General features: G+C 40.3%; 3 protein-coding genes across 7 annotated transcripts in view; 2 read left to right on the forward strand and 1 right to left on the reverse strand.

Moving 5' to 3' along the window:
• The window catches only part of LOC117693636 (uncharacterized), an 80,638-nt gene extending 61,912 nt beyond the window's left edge, over nucleotides 1-18,726 (reverse strand). The window contains exons 1-3 of one of the 3 annotated variants that reach the window (XM_076917376.1): nucleotides 18,610-18,726; nucleotides 18,134-18,165; nucleotides 13,077-13,151 (exon numbers count right to left, since the gene is read on the reverse strand). In XM_076917376.1, the coding sequence (XP_076773491.1) occupies nucleotides 13,077-13,125 (49 nt within the window). In that variant the 5' untranslated portion in view covers nucleotides 13,126-13,151; nucleotides 18,134-18,165; nucleotides 18,610-18,726. Of the gene's footprint in view, nucleotides 1-13,076; nucleotides 13,152-18,133; nucleotides 18,166-18,232 lie in introns of all 3 variants that reach the window. The other 2 variants (XM_076917377.1, XM_076917374.1) reach the window with 2 other exon arrangements.
• On the forward strand, nucleotides 8,971-15,048 carry Bcl2a1 (BCL2 related protein A1). The gene is made up of 2 exons (XM_034484102.2): nucleotides 8,971-9,568; nucleotides 14,789-15,048. The coding sequence occupies exons 1-2, from the start codon at nucleotides 9,149-9,151 to the stop codon at nucleotides 14,894-14,896; spliced, it is 528 nt and encodes a 175-aa protein (XP_034339993.1). The 5' UTR covers nucleotides 8,971-9,148; the 3' UTR covers nucleotides 14,897-15,048.
• A 1-nt stretch (nucleotide 18,727) lies between the features above and the next one.
• Nucleotides 18,728-19,956, forward strand: part of Mthfs (methenyltetrahydrofolate synthetase) — a 65,653-nt gene continuing 64,424 nt past the window's right edge. Inside the window, exon 1 of one of the 3 annotated variants that reach the window (XM_034484104.2) lies at nucleotides 18,728-18,950. In XM_034484104.2, the coding sequence (XP_034339995.1) occupies nucleotides 18,777-18,950 (174 nt within the window). In that variant the 5' untranslated portion in view covers nucleotides 18,728-18,776. The other 2 variants (XM_034484103.2, XM_034484105.2) reach the window with 2 other exon arrangements.

The raw sequence follows: 19,956 nt of genomic DNA on the forward strand, positions 1-19,956 counted from the left end.
TTACCCCATTTCTGAGGTGGAACCTGTCATGATGTAATTATTTTCCATAGGCTCTCAATACTACCATACTGGAGACCAAGCTTCCATCCCATAAATCCTGAGATATAACTCATACACAAATATTGAATGGAGATTCTCACGGGGACATATTCTCCATATATGGCTTGGTTACGTATAAACATGGAATTGTGGAGTTTTGTGGCATATCTGGTATTTCCAAGATACAGCAGGCAGGAGGTTAGCTTATGCTACTGTCAACTTCAACAGACATTAACTGAGAATTTTTGGGGAGCCGACAGAGGCGGCTATCATCCTTGCAGCCATTTTGAGCCATATACCCTGACAAGAGACTTGATTACAACAGCCTACAACAGCTGAGCACACTCTGATAACATCTTGTTTAGATACCCAGGATCTTCCCTTGGGTGTGTGAGACTTACAGGTGTGATTTAGAGATAAGACCTCGGGTGGTGGTGGCACACACCTTTAATCCCAGCACTTGAGAGGCAGAGACAGGCAGATTTCTGAGTTCGAGGCCAGCCTGGTCTACAGAGATAAGACCTAAGGGCGTGACTTAAGGCTGTGACTTAGAGGCATGGCTTAGAAGTGAGACATATATAAGGTGAGAGGCAGACAGAAGAAATTATTATTAAGTATTAGGCACTTGTAGTAGGCACTTGAGACTCTAGACAGGCAATTAGGTATTAGGCACTTAGCACTTGGAGAAAGAACTTGGAATTGGGAAAAAGACTAGCAACTGGAACTAGGATTGGGTGCTAGGAATTAGGGACTTGGAACTAGGGACTTGGAGAGAAGAAGAGAGACTGAAGAATAAACAGGAGTGAATCACACTCTGTTTGGTCTCCATTCTTCGTGTCCGTCCTCACTCTCTCTCTTGCTGAACCCCGACCCTCAGACTGGAGCAGCTTGGAGCAGTGCAGGCTCTAACAATTTAGCCCCCAAGGCTTTTGGCAGTGCGGGTTCCAACACTGATAGAGTGGTCCACAACATTTTGGACCCCAAACGTGGACCAGAGTGGTTCACAACAAGAATTTACCTAGAGTTTAGTAGCTTTGATCCATAAGCCAGAAGGTGGATCAAGTTTGGAAATGCCGTGTGTTGTTAAAATGTAGAGCCCGAGAATTCTGAAGTGTCAGCAAAGTACACAAAATGCCTGGTGTCAATCCTCCAGTAGGTTAACAGTTAAGAGGCTCTGAAAGTACAAATGCCAGACCTCTGTCTGCTATGGTTGCTCTCTATGTTCCCAATGTATTTGAGCCACAAGCTTCAGCTAAAAGCTATCCCAAGAGGTACAATCTGGGGGTCTTTAAGGAAGATGAAAGAATCTGGGCAGTCCATAATGCAGTTAAGTGCTGCCAGCTAAGGTCCCCCTGGTACACACACACACACACACACACACACACACACAAAGAGAGAGAGAGAGAGAGAGAGAGAGAGAGAGAGAGAGAGAGAGAGAGAGAGAGAAAAGGAAAACTCCCACTGGAAAGGCAGCTCATGCAAACATCAGACATTTTTCTAGTACAGACTCAGTAATAACACAAAATAATGTGAATGAAGTATACACCCAAATATTAATGAAAAAAGAAAATAAATGAGTATAGCCCCAATGTCCAATAGCTCTGAGCTATAATCAATAGACCAAAGCCACAAATTTAGAGAAGGGAAAAAAAGCTGAGATAAACATTAAGAAGTCATAGAGAACTTATTTAAGAAAATTACAGCAGGATATTTCCTAAATATTAGACATAAAAATAGTCATTCAAACCAAGAACCTTCTAGATTACCAGATGATATGGCCAGAGTACTTCTCTGTGTATGTACTTACATGTGTATGTACTTACATGTGTATGTACTTATAAGACTAGAGACATATTATAGTCAATATGTCAAAAATACAGAGCCAAAGAAGAGTATTGAAGTATTTAAGAGTAATCCACCAATTAATTACAAATGTAGAAACATCTAAACAACATTGGCAACCTTCAAAGGCAGGGAATCATGACATGATGTATTTCAGGCCCTGAAAGTAAATCACTGCCAATCAAGATTTTTACATCATGAAGACATATTTTTAAATAGAAATGAAAGAAAATAAGGATTTCAAAGCAAGCACATACCAAGTCAGTTCATAAGTACTAATGTATCTCTGAAGAAAATGCTTAAAGGAATCCTATAAGTGGAGGAGGAAGGAGGACAGGGTTAAATACCAAAACACAGGAAACATACACTTTAAGAGACAGATGTACAAACAAAGAAGAGCTGAGAAAGTGCTCATCAGGTCCAGCTCAATAAATCTGAACCTCCCCTAATATCATGATTGCAGAGAAAATCAAACAACAAACAGCCAACAAATTATCAGACTCAGTAAGTATAGCTTAGTGATAACCATACATAAAACTAGATTCATCAGTGAAGAGAAAAGACTGGCTAACTGAGTTAAAGAATTTAGATCCAACTTTCTGTTATCTCTAAGGAACACAACTTGCTAGTCAAAGGAGGTAGATCCAAGTCAAAACAAGAAATAGATAAAGAAAACCACTTTATAATAAAAAAGGAAACAAAATTATTAAGAAAATATGACAATGAAAAATATATGTGTTACTATTGATATCCCCAAGTTTATAAAAACAAAGACCAGCAGACATAAAAGATCAGGTAGATCCTGCTACAATAATATTGAGTGATTTCAATACCCTACTCTCATTTCAAAACAGGTCATCCAAACTAAAGTCAACCAAAAATTCAGTTAAATTATACAGTAAATGGACTTAACAGTGTACACAGAACATTTCATCCAACAGAAATAGTACAAACACCCTCCTCAGGAGCCTATCAACCTTTTCTAACACAGACCACATTCTAGACCACAAATCAAATCTAAGCAAGTATAAAATTACCAAATAACATCTTGTATCATATCAGACCAGTGTTAAAATAAACCTGTAAGTACGTAGCAAGATAAAAACAGAAATGACAGAAATACACAGAAATTCAACAGTACATTCTTTCATGACTAGTGGGGTTGTTGAAGATTTAAAAATTCTAGAACAAAATGAAAATGAGAACACATTATATCAGAACTTTTGGGATATAACTAGGCAGTTCTATGAGGGAAAAATAGAATTTTGAGTACTTTACAAAAACAGAACTAAGTAGAGTAAATAACTTAAGAGTGTACCTCAATGTCTTAGAAAACAAAACAGTCGGAACTCTAAAACAGTAGATGGTAATAAATAACAAAAATCAAAGCAATGACATTACAGAATGAGAAAAAAAATTAATCCTCATATGGAAGCACAGTGCTCCTAATAACTTATGCAGTCCTTAGTAGAGAGAATTGTGTAGGACACTTTCCACCTCAAATTGTATTACATAGTTCTTGTGACAAAAACAGCATGGTACTGTAACAATACCAGTTAGGCTAGAATAGATAACACAGAAATAAAGTCATATAGTTGCAGTCATCTTGTTTTGGAAAACACTGTCCAAAATATAGAATGGAAACAAAATAGTCTCCTTTACAAATAGTTTTATATAGATAGAATCAGTCAATATTTTATCTTTTGCCCTAGCACCTATAGTAAATTGTTAGTTTCCTTTTTATGATTTTTGGTTAATGGTTTTACAATCTCTTGGAATATGCTCTGAGTAGCAGATGCCTGCTTGCTATCTCAGAAGCAATTAACTCATGACACTAAAGGCTGGCAGAGTCCTCAATGCAGTTTTGATTATCAGAGAGAACCTAATAGCAGTCCCACTATAAAAGAGTTTAATAATTACTAATATAATTTTAGGAATTCTTAATAGGATCATCATTAAGGATTAAGAAATCATCTATTTGTCTATATAGCATCACTATAAGACAGTCCATCTTTGTTGTTCTGCAGAGATCTGCTCAAAAGGGTGGGCTGATACCTAGTGATTGTTATATATATTTAATAATATTTAATAACAGGAAAAGCATATTAATAGCAGGAATCTTTCCTAAAATGTATTTATCCTGGGCCTTGCCTATTGGAGAAAATCTGTCCTGGCTTATAATACAAGGCAGACCCATCTCAGGAGGATCATCTGCTGGTTTCTAGCTTCTTCCTCAATGGCTCCTGACACTGTAGCATGCATGGGCTATCCTTAATGATAACCTCTCCCCTGGTTTTCTATTCCTTTGCTCACTTCCCCCATCCTTTCTCCTTTCATCTCCTCATGCCTCTCTATCCTTAGACCACCCACTAGCCAGGTTGTTTGGCACTTCTCTGCTTTGTTGGGTATCTATCTATCTATCTATCTATCTATCTATCTATCTATCTATCTATCTATCTATCCACTGAGTTCACAACTAGTTGGGTCTTTCTGGAATCCTCTAGAGCCTTTCTCCTGAACATAGGAAGGAAAATAGGGGAACTGCTTGTATTTGGCTCATAGGGTAGCTTGAAGCTTAGTTTCCTTCTTGAGAAATGTAGCTCTTGCTAGGAACCTTGTCACAGTGAACCTCTAGGTTTTGTTTGTATTTTTTTTTTAAGCAAAAAGAAAACAAACAAATAGGAAACTGGGAGCATTCGTTTGTCTCCAGTGGATTTTTCTGACCATGGAGGCCTGACCCACAAGACCGAAAGAGGTCATGGAGGACATATAGACATGCTTATTCAGCTCAGTCTTTTGTGTTCCAACTGTGTTAATGCGTCAGGTCCAAAAGAAACTGAGGACAAATGGCTAACCACAGTACTTCTTAGCATACCAAAGAGCATTCTGGCCTTTAGCCTCTCTCAGCATTGCCAATATTTGTTACAGAGTCCATGGCTCACCCTATAACTCTCAGCTCTTCTCACCTCACCCCTTACCCTAAACTTCTCCAGCTCATGGGCTTCCCTCTCCCCAGCTTCTCACTTCTATATAACCCTTTCATTTCAACTATGCATCCTCTTTTTGCTCTTTTGGTTCTTGGTCCCTTCTTCTGGTTCTCTTGTCTTTGCTCTGTCTTCTTTTTCTCTCTTGATCCCCCTCCCTCCATGGTCCAGTTCTGTCTACTGATCCTGTTTAGTCTATTTTCTCTTCCTGCTCTGGACACTTCCAGATACGTCTGGCTGTATTCTCCCTCGAATCTGCAATTGAAAACTTCTCACCCATATTTTGGAGTGGTCATGTCCTCATTTTATATAAGTAAAAATTATTCTTCTCAACAAACAATTTGCCTTGGTTAGGGCTTCTGAATAGGGAAGTAGTTATGCTAAAATCAGAAGAGAGAAAGAGCCAAGCAGGGTGAGAGCTCCCCTTCCCCACTCGCCCCTACCCCTGCACCCTATGCCACCTCTGAGGAAGCAGCAGAAAGCTCATTAAATTTCAGGTTCCTCCTTTGGGGAAAAGAGAAGTTGAGCTCAGTAGTTTCTTTTGAAAGTTACTTATGTTGTGCTGTAGCTTGCATCACTGTGGATACGCATCAACTGGGATGCAATTCTGCCTTGGGGTTCTTTACGTTCTCTTGTTTTCTATCACATCTAGTGCTTCTTCTTGTTTAGAACACAAAGGAGCCCAAACTGTTTTTAGTCATTTCAGTCAAATCCTAGATATTGAGGAACAAATAGCAATGAGAACTATTGAATATGTCAAATGTCAAGGTCATCACACACACACAATTACTATTTTAAACCTTGAGTATTGAGAGGGTGGCTTATTATAAGTATAGATAACTGAACATAGGAGTACTTTTGTAAGTGCAATGAAAATACACAAGGATTTACACACTAATAAAACATTAACATCAAAAATATTCATTTTTAAGATGGCACAAATTATTTTTGTTCTCATGGCAGTCACAAGCAGTCCCTTCAGTCTTGGCTGGGCTATCATGCTTCTTCAATAGAAGCCTCTGGATAAAATAACCACAGAGAAAGATTTGGTTAGGCCATAGCTGTTTTTATTCTGTATTTGTGTTGCTGACATTGACCCCGGCAAGTATGCTAACCAGCTTCCCTACCGCTAAGATAAATCCCAGACCCTAGGCCAAAAAACTTTTTAAATACATAAATATTGGCAATTATTCTTCCATAGTCTCTATCTCCCCAATCAACCTGTCCTACTTAATTCACAATGGACACAACTCAGAGCTTCAGAATGGATGCATGGCCTCGGTCTAGGACCATCATATTTTGTCATTCAGGAAGTATCTCTATATTTGAACCTTCTAGAGTGACCTCTTCTAATTATTCCATTTAGCAAATCCTTGGACTATGTAGAACATACTATAGTTTTTTTCTGGACTGAAAACTATTCATAAGATGGATGTATTTTTGTTGTTGGTAGTGTTGTTGGTAGAGATATCTATCTATCTATCTATCTATCTATCTATCTATCTATCTATCTATCTATCTATCTATCCACCCACCCATCCATATAACACAGTCTGGGTACATTGTTCTTTAGTGTGTAATTATGGAGTGATCTAATAAACATATGGTTTTCAGTTTCCACATGTTATAGTGGACCTGCTCAGAGTGTATTGGTGTAGATTCTATTTTTATACAAAATTCTACATATCAACTTATCCAGAAATGAAGATCCATGGTCACAGACTGTAGTCATAGTGGGTGATACTTTTCATGTCTTCAGACATGCTTCCTGGTCAGGCTACTTGATTCTCATCCACATTGCCCTCTGGGTACTATTCTGCCCTAGACTTTTTGCATTTTATTGATATATAAACTTCCATTTTTGAATGGTACTGTGTGTGGGATTTTTCTTTTTTTCTTTCATCTAGCCTCAAAATATAATTATTTGGAAACTCTCCAAAATAAATTAAGTAAAGCCACATTTTTAAAAAAAAATAAAGGTAGCTCCTCTTTGGACAAATATTTCAGAAATGTAAAACTGAAATATAGTTGGACCTAGTTTTGACTTAAGTGTATTTCAACTATTCAACAAAGACCAGCTATTCGCCTTTCCTGGGTCCAGACTTAAGGCAATAGGTGGAGTGATAAGAAGATATGGAAAAGGTACCCTTGACCACAGAAGAATGTTGAAATCTTAAGCCACATTCTTTGATTACTTTTTCAGAAATTCTGAACATCATAGGACTGTGAGAGAGGGGCAAACAATCCTCCTATCATTGTGGTGGTTCTTAGGATGCTCAAATACCATTAAAGGTCAGAAAGGAGTTCTGGCCTTGTGATCTATGAGCTAACGGAAATAGTCACAGAGGACTTTTGCAGGTAAAATATTAGAGAACTGTGATGGCTCTAGGCACATGAGCTTTCTGTTCTGTATGTATACTCCAAAAGAGAAAATTCTGTGCTAAATAGACGTGAGGAGATAAGCTGAAGAAAGTGCTGTGAGAGGAGGTAGGGTGGGAGCCAGAGGACATTGGCAAGCTGCAAGAGAGGAACTCAGAACTGACCCTTGTGAGGAAGAAAGAAGAGTGTGGGAAGTGGGTTTGCAGGGCTCTCAGGAAACAGGTTAATATAATCTACATGCTGCGGAAAGTTATATAACCAGTTTCCTTCTGAGGACATCGGCTTGTATGGGAGTGTGGCTTCACAGTCCTGCCTTGCCGTCACTGAATGGAAACAGACCATGAATGGGGCCTGTGGCCTCTAGTGCAAAGTTGGTGGAGGGTTTAAGATAGGCCAGCTGGCTTTGAATCGATGTCTACCACAATGTTTCAAATGCCTATCAGTGTTTCCATGGCGACCACAGGTTTCTATTTCCTAGCACTCTAAGCAGCCTCTCTCCCTCCCTCCTTAACTTTATAGTACCGGTTCATAAATACAAGTTGTGAATGAGTTTCTCTTCTGTGTTTGCTGTTGCTCATAAGATGCCGATGCAAAGAATCAAAGTTGTTGCATGTATGGAAGGAGGGAAACAGAAGGAGGAAACATTTGATATTTCCAAGGATATGAATTTTTTTCTATTTTTTCATCACTGGCTCTTCAGCCTGAAGTTGTCAGAGAAACATAGCTCCTCATCTCTTGTGCATTCAGCAGCTGCTTTCACTGCTACATACTTAGGTGAGGATACGCAAGGTCCAATTCGAAGTTTCACTGTTGCCTTAACCACTGATTTCACAAGTCTCCACTAAGCTCTCAGAGTTGCTTATCAAAACTCAACAAAATGATATATTTTCTCTTAACTTCAGATTGTGGACTCTGGAAGTTCTGTACTCACTGGGCCAGGGGGTAACCCAAATCATCATTCATTCATGACAGAATGAAGAGGAGCATCATGAAGCACCTACATCTCACCAGACACAGTAACAGGAGCAGTATTTAGGTCATCTCCTTTAGCTTCACCCCAAGCCTCTAAAGTCGGTCTAGATGGCTTCCTTTTTCAAGTTCAGGCCAAAGTCACAATAAACAGGAAGAAGGATTTGTCTACAACTGAGACGAGGCACTATGACTCTTAGGTCAGTATTCCTAATTTCTCCCATGATTTCTAACCCAGATAATGGATAATGTATACAATATAAGATGTTTTAAGGACTAGAGAGGTGACTCAGGAATTAAGAACACTTGCTGCTGTTTCTGGGGATCCCAGGTTCTGTCCCAGCACCTGCACCAGACAGCCTGTAACTCATATTCTAAGGAATCCAATGCCTTCTTCTAGCTTCTGTGGCTGGCCATGCACGTGATACATATACATACACTCAGGCAAATACAAAGAAAAAAATAAATGAATACTTAAAAAGAAGTATGTACTGAGTTGGTTTTAAGCCAGATTGTTTTCTATCAGAAATTATAAATTGATGAAAGGAGCTAGCTTTTTCTCCTCTCAACCCAGTATATCTCCTTCTCAAGCACTATTCCCAGAGGGACTTTGAAGGGCCTTTAGCTCCCAGCTACTTACAAGGATCTTGTTTCTCCACATCCTCTCATTTTTGACTTTTAAACAGAATCGTAAGAGGAAGAGGAAGTGGTGTGTTGTTCTGAAACATTCGCCTCCTTCACGGTGTGAACTTTGGCTTTCACATACAACCCACGCACCAAAGTGACGAGAAGGAAGGACACTGTGACATGATGCAAACAGAAATTCCAGCAACCTCCAGATATGATTAGGGTTCCTCCCCTGACAAGCCCTATCTTTGCAGTCTTTGCCTCCTTGGCCTCTACGTGGACAGCTCCAGTCAGCTCTGCCAGGGAAGATGACTGACTGTGAGTCCGTGTACATCCACTCCCTGGCTGAGAACTATCTTCAGTATGTCCTGCAAGTACCTGCCTTTGAATCGGCTCCAAGCAAAACATCCAGAGTGCTACAAAGGGTTGCATTCTCTGTTCAGAAGGAAGTTGAAAAGAATCTGAAGCCATACTTGGATGGCTTTCATGTGGAATCCATAGATACTGCCAGAATAATATTCAACCAGGTGATGGAAAAAGAATTTGAAGATGGCATCATTAACTGGGGGAGGATTGTGACTGTATTTGCCTTTGGGGGCGTTCTCCTCAAAAAACTTCCACAAGAGCAGATTGCCCTGGATGTGGGTGCTTACAAGCAAGTTTCCAGTTTTGTGGCAGAATTCATAATGAATAACACAGGAGAATGGATACGGCAGAATGGAGGCTGGGTATGTGTGATGACTTTTTTTTTTTTTTTTTTTTTTATACATTTTCCTGTTGAAGAATAGGAATGAAGAGTTTCCTTACTAATTAAAACAAACAAGAAAATAACAATCAAAGGACTTCAGTCTGTTTGTATGCCTTATTTTTAGATGCCCTTAAATAAAATTAAACAAAAATAATTCCCCTGGGTCATTTCTAGTGGCCCCTACTGGAAATGTTTTTTTTTTTTTTAAAGACTTTTAAAAATAAGATTTATATATTTATTTAATGTATGTGAGTACACTGAAGCTGTCTTCAGACACACCAGGAGAGGGTATCAGATCCCATTACATATGGTTGGGAGCCACCATGTGGTTGCTGGGAATTGAACTCAGGACCTTTGGAAGCAGTCAGTCTTTTTAACTGCTGAGCCATCTCTCCAGCTACACCCCTCCCTTTTTCTTTAGTTGGACAACATTTGAATCCCCAGCTTTAATTCTAGCTGTGAGGTCTGAGCCTGAGAACAGCGCCGTTTTTTTTTTTTTTTTTTAAACCATATTTTCAGAATCAGCAGTGCAGATCCCCAAGTGCCTGTCTTTTACTAGGGTTTCTCATGACAATCGAGAGCGAGTACAGAAAGAACTGGTATTAAATATTGTCATACGTACTTCACTGTGTTCTAACAGTCAACCACACATACAGTTCTGCACATTCATTACTTACATACTGACTAACTCCATCTTCTCAGCACACTACCATGGGTGGCTAACCAGACTCCCCCAACCCCAGCCCTTTGTCACCAGGGATCAAACCTAGAGCCTAATGCAATCTGAGCACATGTTCTGTCAGTGTCCTTAGCCTGCGGTAGTCTTTCTGGGAAATATTTTGCAAACTGGTACCTGGGCTATACATGGAAGTGCCCATTCTGGAACTGAGGAAACAAAGATAGGAGGACCAAACCTTCAAGGTCACCTTCAACTGCATAGTAAGTCAGCGGAAGGCCAGCAGAAGGCCCTCTGGTCACAGGGAGGACTCTTTCATCCCCCCACCAAAACAGTACATGGATTTACTCTGTATCTGTTTTTGTCAACCCAGGGCACTCAATATAACACTTTAATGAGTATTTTATCGTCTGAGGTAGTGAGGTACATCAATTATGGAGTCCCTGTATTATGTGAACAAGATCTCTAATTCAACCCCTAGCACTCTAAATAAAAATTAAAAGAGTTCCTAATGTGTTTTGTTGTGTGTGTGTTGTTGAAGAGCTGGTCTCTTCCAGCTGGAGTATATTTATCTGAGTTATTTCCAGACCTTTCTGTCAAAAGTAGTGCTTCACTGAATACACTGTATAGGTACAGTGTCTCCCGTGTGTAGGCATGTTTTCTAGGGTGGATCTTTGCTTGTAGAGTTATTTGCTACATGGTGTATATTTACTTTGAAATTACTAGATTTTCTCTTCCATAGTGGTTCTACCAAATTATAAACCTGCCAGAAGCATGTTAAGAGTGTCCAGTATTTCCTTAGTTCAAGTAGACTAATATAAGGTCCTAGTAAGCTATTAAATGTCTCCACTTTGTTACACTAAATACATAGAATTAGTTATCTTGTGTTAATTCATTTTCCCCTTGGTTACTAGTACAGCTTCTCTTTATGTTGAGCATAGTATATTCAAGTTTATTGACTAATTCTTAGAATTGCCTGTTTATATCTTTTGCCTGGTTTTCAATGGCTTTATTTATTTATTTATTTATTTTTAGTTTTTTTCTTATCTTCTAAAATTTTTTATGTCTTCATTAATTACAAGTGTTTGAAAGTTTGGTGCAATCGACTGTATTAAACAGTGGCTGTTCCATTTCTGTTTTGTTGCAAGTCTGCTTGCTTAGTGCTGTCTTACTATAAATTAGTCCTCCTTTTCAATGTTTTTAACTACTGTTCTTTCTAACTTGGCCTGATTTGGGTCTAGGTGAAACATGTCAGATATTGATTATGTTTCTTCTAATTGGCTGGAAGAACTCAGAAAATTTTCTGCTGCACTGTGTGTACCTTAAATGAAGGCAAGTGTCTTTTAGCCCCGAGGCCACAAATGAGCCTGTAGCAAAGAACCTTACAAGCTCCATAGGTTTACACTATGCTCTCGTTGTCTAGCACAGCATGTGGAAGACACAGAATATTTGTTCCTCAAAAATCTAACTCCTTCCTAATGTATTGCATGAATTCTTAAAATACAAATGAATGAAGGGTTTGGAATCATCTCTTAGAATCTCTAGAAACGTGTTCATCATCTGGGACTCACAGAGGTATTAGCATAAATACAGTAGTAGAGATATAAAAGAACATCTCTGTCTCTGTGTTTGTCTATCTGTCTCTGTCTGTCTCTCTGTCTCTCTGTCTTTCTCTCTCTCTCTCTCTTTCTCTCTCTCTCTCTCTCTCTCTCTCTCTCTCTCTCTCTCTCTCACACACACACACACACACACACCACTTTCACAAAGCTTCTATGCAGGTTCTTAGTTAGATCTTTTCTTTTATAGCAGTGAGCTTATGTTGTAAACATGACAGAAGAGGTGTTTGAGACCAGTTACAAGCAATCTCAATACTGTACTCCAGCTATATTCTGCTAATGGCAAACAGCACTCTATAGTGAGTCACTAGACTCAGGCATGGCAAACTGGTACTTTTTCTTTTTTTCCCACAGTGCATTTGGCATATATGCTCTGATGATTTAGTTTACTTTGAATGGTTCATTTTGTAGAAAACACACAGCCACAGGTCTGCGCCAATGGTCGGATGGCCCAGTAGGAAGGGAAAATGGATATCTATATCTATATCTATATCTATATCTATATATGTATGTGTGTATGTATGTGTATATAATGTATATATGTACATATTTCAACTATTTTTATCTTCATTTAGCTTTTTCTTTTCCTTTACCTTAGAAGTTGAAAATATGTAACAAGTTAGCATGTTAACTGCCCAGACAATGATTGGCTCTCCTGTTAATAAAAGATCATTTTAGAAGCTACCACTGTAGCTTCTAAAGGGGAAGGGGAACCGGAAATGTCTAAAGACCCCGAGACTGTGGGAAATACGTGAGAATGCAAGGTTAGAAGATGAGGAAACAGGGGAATGAGCAATGTCTTCTTTCTGTTGGGACATGACATCACGTGTGTCACAGCTGACCCTGTGCACAGCACGCAGACACTTTCTTGGTAAATTATTCACATGGGAAATTCCCCTGGCTGGTAATGATTCCCCTAGTTTGCTGATGATTCCACAACTATTACTTTCAAGATCTGCAGAGACTTCCAGAGTCCTCTGACTCTCAGGGAGCTGTATCTGATTCGCTGGTTTTGGATTAGGCCCATTAGGGTTCAGACATTTGGGGACATTTGAATTCTGGAACTTACAAGATGCAGAGCGAATGTTTGCTAGATAAACATAAACTATATTAGGGGTGGTGATGCAGAGAACATGCAAACACACGCTGCAAGCACAGTCTGGGGATACACCTCAGTTGGTAGAGCACTCGCTTACCATGCACGAGGTCTTGGGGTCTATCTCCAGTACTGCCTGAACCCAGCATGATGGGGCATGGCTGTAATTCCAGAGCTAGGAGGTAGAGACAGAAGATTCAAAAGTTCAAGGTCATTTCTTGCTACTTGGTGAGTTCTAGGCTGGCCTGGACTACATATGATCCTATCTCAAAACAACAAATATAAATGTTTGTAGCCTTTCTTGTGTTTGTTTTGAAATATGGGGAGTGAAAAGGAGTGAAATGTTTGCATCCCACACTCTGTCCAGGCAAAGAATTATATTAACGTTTATTAATTTGTGGCACAGTGCCTTGCTCTGTAGCCCAGGATGGCTCAGAACTCACGGTGTGGTTAAGACTTGCTTACAGTAATCCTCCTGTCTCTGTCTCACAAGTACCTAAACCACAGTGTGCTACCACACAATGAGTTCTGTTAACTTAGGTAACTTCCCCCACCCCCAGCTCCCAGCTTCACTGTACTCATTAGATAAAATAGCAATTAGCATAAGGTGGAAGTAATTTCCAACCAACATAGAATTATAGATTTTAAGTTGTAAAAATGTTGTTACAGTGTGCTACAATTCATTGGTGTGTGTGTGTGTGTGTGTGTGTGTGTGTGTGTGTGTGTGTGTGTTCAGAGGCTTGAATCATTTCTACCAGTCTGGGTTTTCCTAGTTGAAAGAAAAAGGCTAGTCTCTAAAGGAATTACAGTGGAAATGATAAATCAACATTTTCTTAGGCTCAAGTACATTGGTTTAGTTTGGATTTACTATGAGTCCTTATACTTCTAAGGGGAATACAGTATATAAATATAAATATAAATATAAATATAAATATAAATATAAATATTTTTCAGTGCTAAGCAATTAAAAGATAAAGAGAAGAAAAAGAGAAAATTCCTTTCCCTAGAGCTTATAGCCAATGAGCATCAGAAACAAAGCTACTTTGAGTGAAAAGGAAAGTATTACTCTTTGGATTTTGAATATCTGATAGGCATAATATAACATCTCAAACATGATTTCATACTGTCTACACACTGAAAGAATATTCACATACTTAATATACATTGAATTACATATGTTTTCAAATTATTATTACTTGTTTTCTTTTTCACTTCTGGTGGTTTGGTTAAGAATGGTCCCCATGGGCTCATATTTGAATGCTTAGACATTAGGAAGTGGCAGTATTCAAAAGGATTGATAAGATTAGGAGGTGTGGCCTTCTTGGAGAAAGTGTGTCAGTAACAGGTTTCACAAGCCCAGGCCAACTCCAAAGTCTGTCTGTCTGCCTGCCTGCCTCTCTCTCTCTCTCTCTCTCTCTCTCTCTCTCTCTCTCTCTCTCTCTCTGCCTATGGATCAGATCAAGATACAGTGCTTAACAGCCTGTGTGCCATCATGTGTCATGTCATGATGATAATGGACTAACCTCTGAGACTAAAAGCAAGCCCCCAATTAAATGCTTCCTTTGATAAGAGCTGCCTTGGTTATGTGTCTCTTTACAGCAATAGAAGATTGACTAAGATACTTCTTAATATGTGGCTACAAAACAAAAGAAGTAAAACTAGCATGTGTAGCTGAAACTATATTTCTACTGGGTTTTTAAAGAAGTTTAGCCTTGGAGTAGAGAACAATGCTGAGAATATAATGACTATAGCTAGTGAGAGTAGAGAGAAGAACATTCCATCGATTTTTAAATGTTCAATTTGTTCTCTTAGGAAGATGGCTTCATAAAGAAGTTTGAACCTAAATCTGGCTGGCTGACTTTTCTACAGATAACAGGGCAGATCTGGGAAATGCTCTTTCTCCTCAAGCAACACTACTGACCAGAGAGAACCCTGGCTCCTGAGAGAATGGTTACCAGCACTTGGTATTTCCATTTACAAACAGATAACATAGAGGACAAAACTTGACTTTCCAGAGTTGCAGATATTTTGTTTCCACTTTAATGAATAAATTACTAATATTTGTTTCTGAATGTGTTTCATGATTTCAGTTTTGAGTCTGTCATTCAATACAGGGGACAGGTATTGAAGTAAGGACTGATGATGACCTGGAAGGGTCCTTTTGGTACTTCTACCATGAGGTAGAGACCTTCCCATAAGGATGTGCTCGTGACCTACAAGGCTGTGTTACTAGGCTAAACCTCATGGAGGCTAAAATCTTTAAAGGCTTCCTACCTTTTCCTAGGTCCATGTCATACTCATATATATCCATCCTCAGGGTCCCTGGATCTTTACAGTTTTTCACTGATGCTCTCTCCTCAACCTTTACTCTTTGGCCTTTTTGGGGGGTTCATGGATAGGACAGTCAGATAAGCAGTGTTGGGACTAAAAGAAAATCATTGTCCTCTCTGACCTTCTCTTGCCTTCTTTCTCTCACCAACTCATATTTTCTCCCAAGGCAAGATACAAAAAGTGGAACTCACTTTCCCCCAAAATAGGCAATAGTCAGGTTATATATTATCAGTCTGATTTTCTAATAGTCAAGAAGTGATCACTGCTCTTTCTGCTTCTACAGCAAGAAACTGGAGAGGTTTGAACAAAAGTAGCTAAATGAAGGAATATCAAGCCATTATTAAACTTGATGTGTGTGTGTGTGTGTGTGTGTGTGTGTGTGTGTGTGAGAGAGAGAGAGAGAGAGAGAGAGAGAGAGAGAGAGAGAGAGAAAGAGAGACAGAGAGACAGAGAGATACAGAGAGAGAGAGACAGAGAGAGAGACAGAGACACACAGAGAGAACCATCTTTTGTTAGACCATGTTCCAGTAGATCAAGTTTGATGGCAATATAGAAATCATCTATTTTGGTCTAGATAACTTATATTTCCCTTGAGGCTGTTGGTAGATCCTGTAAAGAAAGATCCCCTCTTTCCAAGGCTAGGTACATCTTTACAAGTAATCTCAGAGGTTATTCCTAATTGAGGGAATGAAGACACAGCAAGTCAGTAATGAACTTAACTTCTGGTCATTCTGAGGGCTAGGATTACAGATATGGTATTGCCACATTCAACTTGTGTGGCATTGGAGGTCGGGCCTCCAGGCTTTGTGCATAGCAATGGCTTTATATCCTAAACAGAATAGTCTTCTGTTTTATCACCACGTTTAAACTGGAGAAGTGGAAAGAAATAAGCAAGAAGACCAGATAGGAAGTTACTTAGAATCCTACTGAGGTGAGTCAGAACCAGTTATCACTTTGAGCTCTGATGCCCACAGTGAGCCACTTGTTAGAATGTTCCACAACACCCTGAAACAGTGCCACCTGATGGGGGACTTAAGTGTTCAGATACATGTGACTGTGGGTGGAGGAATTTCACCTTCAAACCTTGAAACTGTGTTTGTTTTAAGACACACATACACCAACACACTCGTCTCACTGTGTAGCTTATCATGATCCTATCAGCACAGTCCTCCTGCCTCAGTCTTCTGAATGCTGAGAGTAGAGGTGTGTGCCACCACATTCAAGACATTTTATGTGACCTTTCTTTGCTTTTGTTTTGAGTCAGGATCTTGCTATGTAGCTTAGAATGGCCTAGAACCTTCAAGGTTCAGACATTGCCCTGTGAGACCTTTAACAACCTGTTTGCTAAATGAATGAAATGAATGTGACCTCTTCTTCCTTGGTTTCAGCACCGTTCAGTATCAAGTACAGCTTCCCCTAGTATCTGAAACTTTTATGCCACTGAGTCTTCCTATAATTTTGATTACTACTGGAAATAATGGCTCCAGATGATTGAAAACATTGGGGAAATAGCGATTATCAGTGATCCTGTCATGGTGCCTTAGTGTTAGCATTTCTTCTAGGCCCTGCCCAACAGTTACCTAGCAATAGTCAGGTAGGAGATTGGCTTGCTATAAAAGGACTGTTTAGCCTCAGGGGGCTCTCAGACCCTCTTCTCTCTCTGATGACCCAGCCTCTGGTCTCTCTGTCTCCTTTTCCCTCCCCTCCTCCACATGCATTCTGGCCAGCTTCTCTTCTCTTTCCCCACCCCCTCTCTCTTCTCTTTCTGTCTTTATTCCCTTCTGAATCCTCCCTTTCAATGCCCCCCCCCCCAGCTTCAGTTTATATGGTATCTGTCTTATGACTGGTACCTGGAAGGGGTGCCTCAGCATGGGCTCGCTAATGCACCCCCTACAGCCACACATAACTCTAGAGAGCTTTACACGCTAAGATTGCATGTAGTTATAGGTACAAATACATCCTTGAAGAAAATGTACATATGTAACTCATATATTTTTGTCAAAACTCTCATTATTTTTGCACCACTGGTGATCAAACCAAGAGCCTCGTACATGTTAGGCAGGCACTTTACCCCTGGGTTATGCTGTTAGACTATGTATTTACTGTTGAAGGGATGTGTCTATACAGGGAGCCACATATAATTGCCAGGGATATCCAGAAAAGCCCCACCTTCAGAATTTAACATGTACAGTTTTTTTTTTTTTTGTAGTGCTGGTAATAAAACCCTTTACCACATACATGCTTTTGTTATTCTAAGTTCTTTCTTCCTGCAAATTAATAGTTGATGAATACACTGATTTATGGCAGTGATTCACAAACATTATCATGGGTAGGGATCACCTGAGGACAATGTTAAGATTACTATTTGGACTCCCTAAGTCTGAGGATGGCTCAGGATTCTCCATGTCTAACATGTTTTCAGGAGAAACTGATTCATATGCCACACTCATGTTTAAGTATTGGTAAATGGACATTACATTGGCACACTGACATGAATTGTTAGGTCTATAAGCATAAGGACACAATTCCAGATGTAAGTGAATTCAGTGTTTTACTGTCCATGATAAGAATTTTATTCATCTTTGTTCTCTCTCTTCCACCTTGCTTAGTCTCCTGGCACTTATATCGTACAGAACTGAACTACATATCCTTTTACACGGGTGCCAGAGATCCGAGAACCCAGCTCCTCGAACTTGTGTACCAAGCATTTTACCAACTAAACTATCTCCCCAGCTCTGAAAAGTTAACTCTCAAAAATCAATCCTCAGCTACTGCAACATGGGGTGGTGACCTAAAGCTGACTCAGTGCTCCTCAAATCTACTTACTTTATTCCCTGCTCCACTCTCAGCCAAACGTCCTGTTAGAGAAAGGCGTTATTTGTCTCTGAACAGCAGATTCCAACAGCAGCAAAAGCGGTTACATACTTCTATAATAATGAACAGGGTGACTGAATCCTGGGCTCTCCAGAGACGGGACATCCATCTTCAGAAAGGGCCTGCCATTTGTTATAAAAAGCGGCCCCAAAATCTATCAGTAATGAGCCAACTGACTGAAAAATTGAGAGGAAGACACTCTGTGGTAAAGAATGCTTTATCCACTGACCAGGAGGAATCAAGAGTCTACCGGTATGATGTACTATGATGTACGCATATATGGCTTGATTTGCCTTTCTGATGCTTCTCCAGCCCTGTATTCCACAATTAGATGAATATTGAGTCCTGGAGTATAGCTGACAACCTTTGTTAGACCCTCTGCAGAAGCATGGCTACCTTTAGTGGGCTGTGAAAGAGGGTAAGCGTACAGGGCTACGTGCATGGTCCCCAGCCATCGAGCAGGAAATGTCAAGGACGCCACAGCGCGTTGCTATTCGCTGCCACACAGTGGGTGTCTGCTCAATTGCCTAAGCTGGTTTACAGAGGCAAGGGGCGTGATCAGGAATTTGGAGTCCAGCCCCTGGAGCTCCGACCCATGGACCACAGCGCGGCCGAGGGTGATGGGCGTGGCCGGGGCGGTGCTTGCCAGGAAATGGCAGCGGTCGCAGTGTACAGCGCCAAGCGGAGCCTGCGGGCAGAGCTGAAGCAGCGCTTGCGGGCCTTGAGTGCGGAGGAACGGCTGCGTCAGTCTCAACTCCTCACAAAGAAGGTACGAGAAGACTGCTGGGAGTTAAAACCGGGAAGGTTGGGCTAGCGTGTCTGCGCAGGCGCACTTCTCCGGGTCGCCTGCGCGTGCTCCTGGGCATGCGCGCCGCGGGCAGGGGCGGGCTCTGCGTAGCCCCGGAGCTTCTGAGGGGGCTGCGTCCTGGGCAGGTTTGTTCATTCAAACCGAGTTGTTTTGTTATTGCGAGGAAAGGCATTGCAGCCAGCTTTAGTAGCTGTAGAGACTGTCGAACCACGCCCACACTTTCAGGTTTAAATGTAATCCATTCGCATGTGTTGAACACCCAGTAAACCATTTTTCTGTGTGTTGGGTAATAGAGATGACAGACATGATTGTTGCCCGGAACGGATCGGATCGGAGGATCTAGCAGAGAAAGCAGACAAATGAAAAATAGTATTCCTGGGGATATGGTTCAGTGATACAACTGTTCAAAATGCGCTATATTTTATTTGTCCATACTTAGAACATACATTGAATTTGGGTCTGTTCTTCTAGGAGTTTTAAATCGCCTGTTTTCGGCAAAACTAGACTGAGTTTATCCACGGGTAGTTTACTGTTCAGGTTGTGATTTAACTGCATTCACTGCACAGACACTTACACCTTGGGTTGCTGCTTCTGAGTTCGGGTTGTTTCTGGTACTCATTGTCTTGTTTTGTCTCCTTTCTTACTTAGTTTTCCTTCTCAGCTTTCCTAGAGTGTATCCTCAAAGGGATTATTTTAAAGAAAATACCTACACGATTATCATTATTTGTAGTTGAGATGTATTCGTGTTTTGCTTGCACGTATGTAAGTACATTGTGTGTGTGCTGGTGCCTTAGGTTAGAAGTGGGTGCCAGATCCTTTGGAACTAGATAGAGTTAAGGCAGGTTGTAAGTCCCTGTGTGGGTGCTAGAAATTGAACCCAGGTTGTCTGCAAGAGCAATACATGATCTTAAACTGCTGAGGCATCTCTCTAGACCCAACTTTTAAATATATGTTAAAATATTTTCAA

This window comes from Arvicanthis niloticus, chromosome 21 (genome assembly GCF_011762505.2).
Source record: "Arvicanthis niloticus isolate mArvNil1 chromosome 21, mArvNil1.pat.X, whole genome shotgun sequence".
Lineage (NCBI taxonomy): Eukaryota > Metazoa > Chordata > Mammalia > Rodentia > Muridae > Arvicanthis > Arvicanthis niloticus.